The sequence below is a fragment of the Rhagoletis pomonella genome, unplaced genomic scaffold (genome assembly GCF_013731165.1).
Source record: "Rhagoletis pomonella isolate Grant_MI unplaced genomic scaffold, Rhpom_1.0 Rhpom_scaffold_00007, whole genome shotgun sequence".
Classification (NCBI taxonomy): Eukaryota; Metazoa; Arthropoda; class Insecta; order Diptera; family Tephritidae; genus Rhagoletis; species Rhagoletis pomonella.
The window spans coordinates 43,229,273-43,229,513 of record NW_023458561.1 but is presented as its reverse complement, the minus strand read 5'-3'; the positions used below and the strand labels follow the sequence as shown (position 1 = coordinate 43,229,513).

General features: G+C 32.0%; 1 protein-coding gene across 1 annotated transcript in view; it reads right to left on the bottom strand.

The window, feature by feature from the left end:
* LOC118743852 overlaps positions 1–241 on the bottom strand; it is a 23,229-nt gene that overhangs the window by 15,946 nt on the left and 7,042 nt on the right. Inside the window, exon 2 of the mRNA XM_036476616.1 lies at positions 5–202. Coding sequence (XP_036332509.1) covers positions 5–202 — 198 coding nt within the window. The remainder of the gene's footprint in view (positions 1–4; positions 203–241) is intronic.

Genomic DNA, 241 nt, shown 5'->3' with positions numbered 1-241 from the left:
CAGCATTGACCATACGCACAATGAGGTCGAGAATGGTTAAATAGCTCGTTTCAAAATTAAAATCATCTTCTTTAATTGTATTATCTTCAAAATCATTTGCTGTTGTTGTTTTTCTTGCAATACGTTCATTTTCTTCTCTTAGGAGATTCCAGATCCTTATAGCATACATCAGACAAATCTCATCAAAAGGATCTCCTAGTGACTGCGTATATATTCAAAAAAAAGTAGCAAATTTACTAAA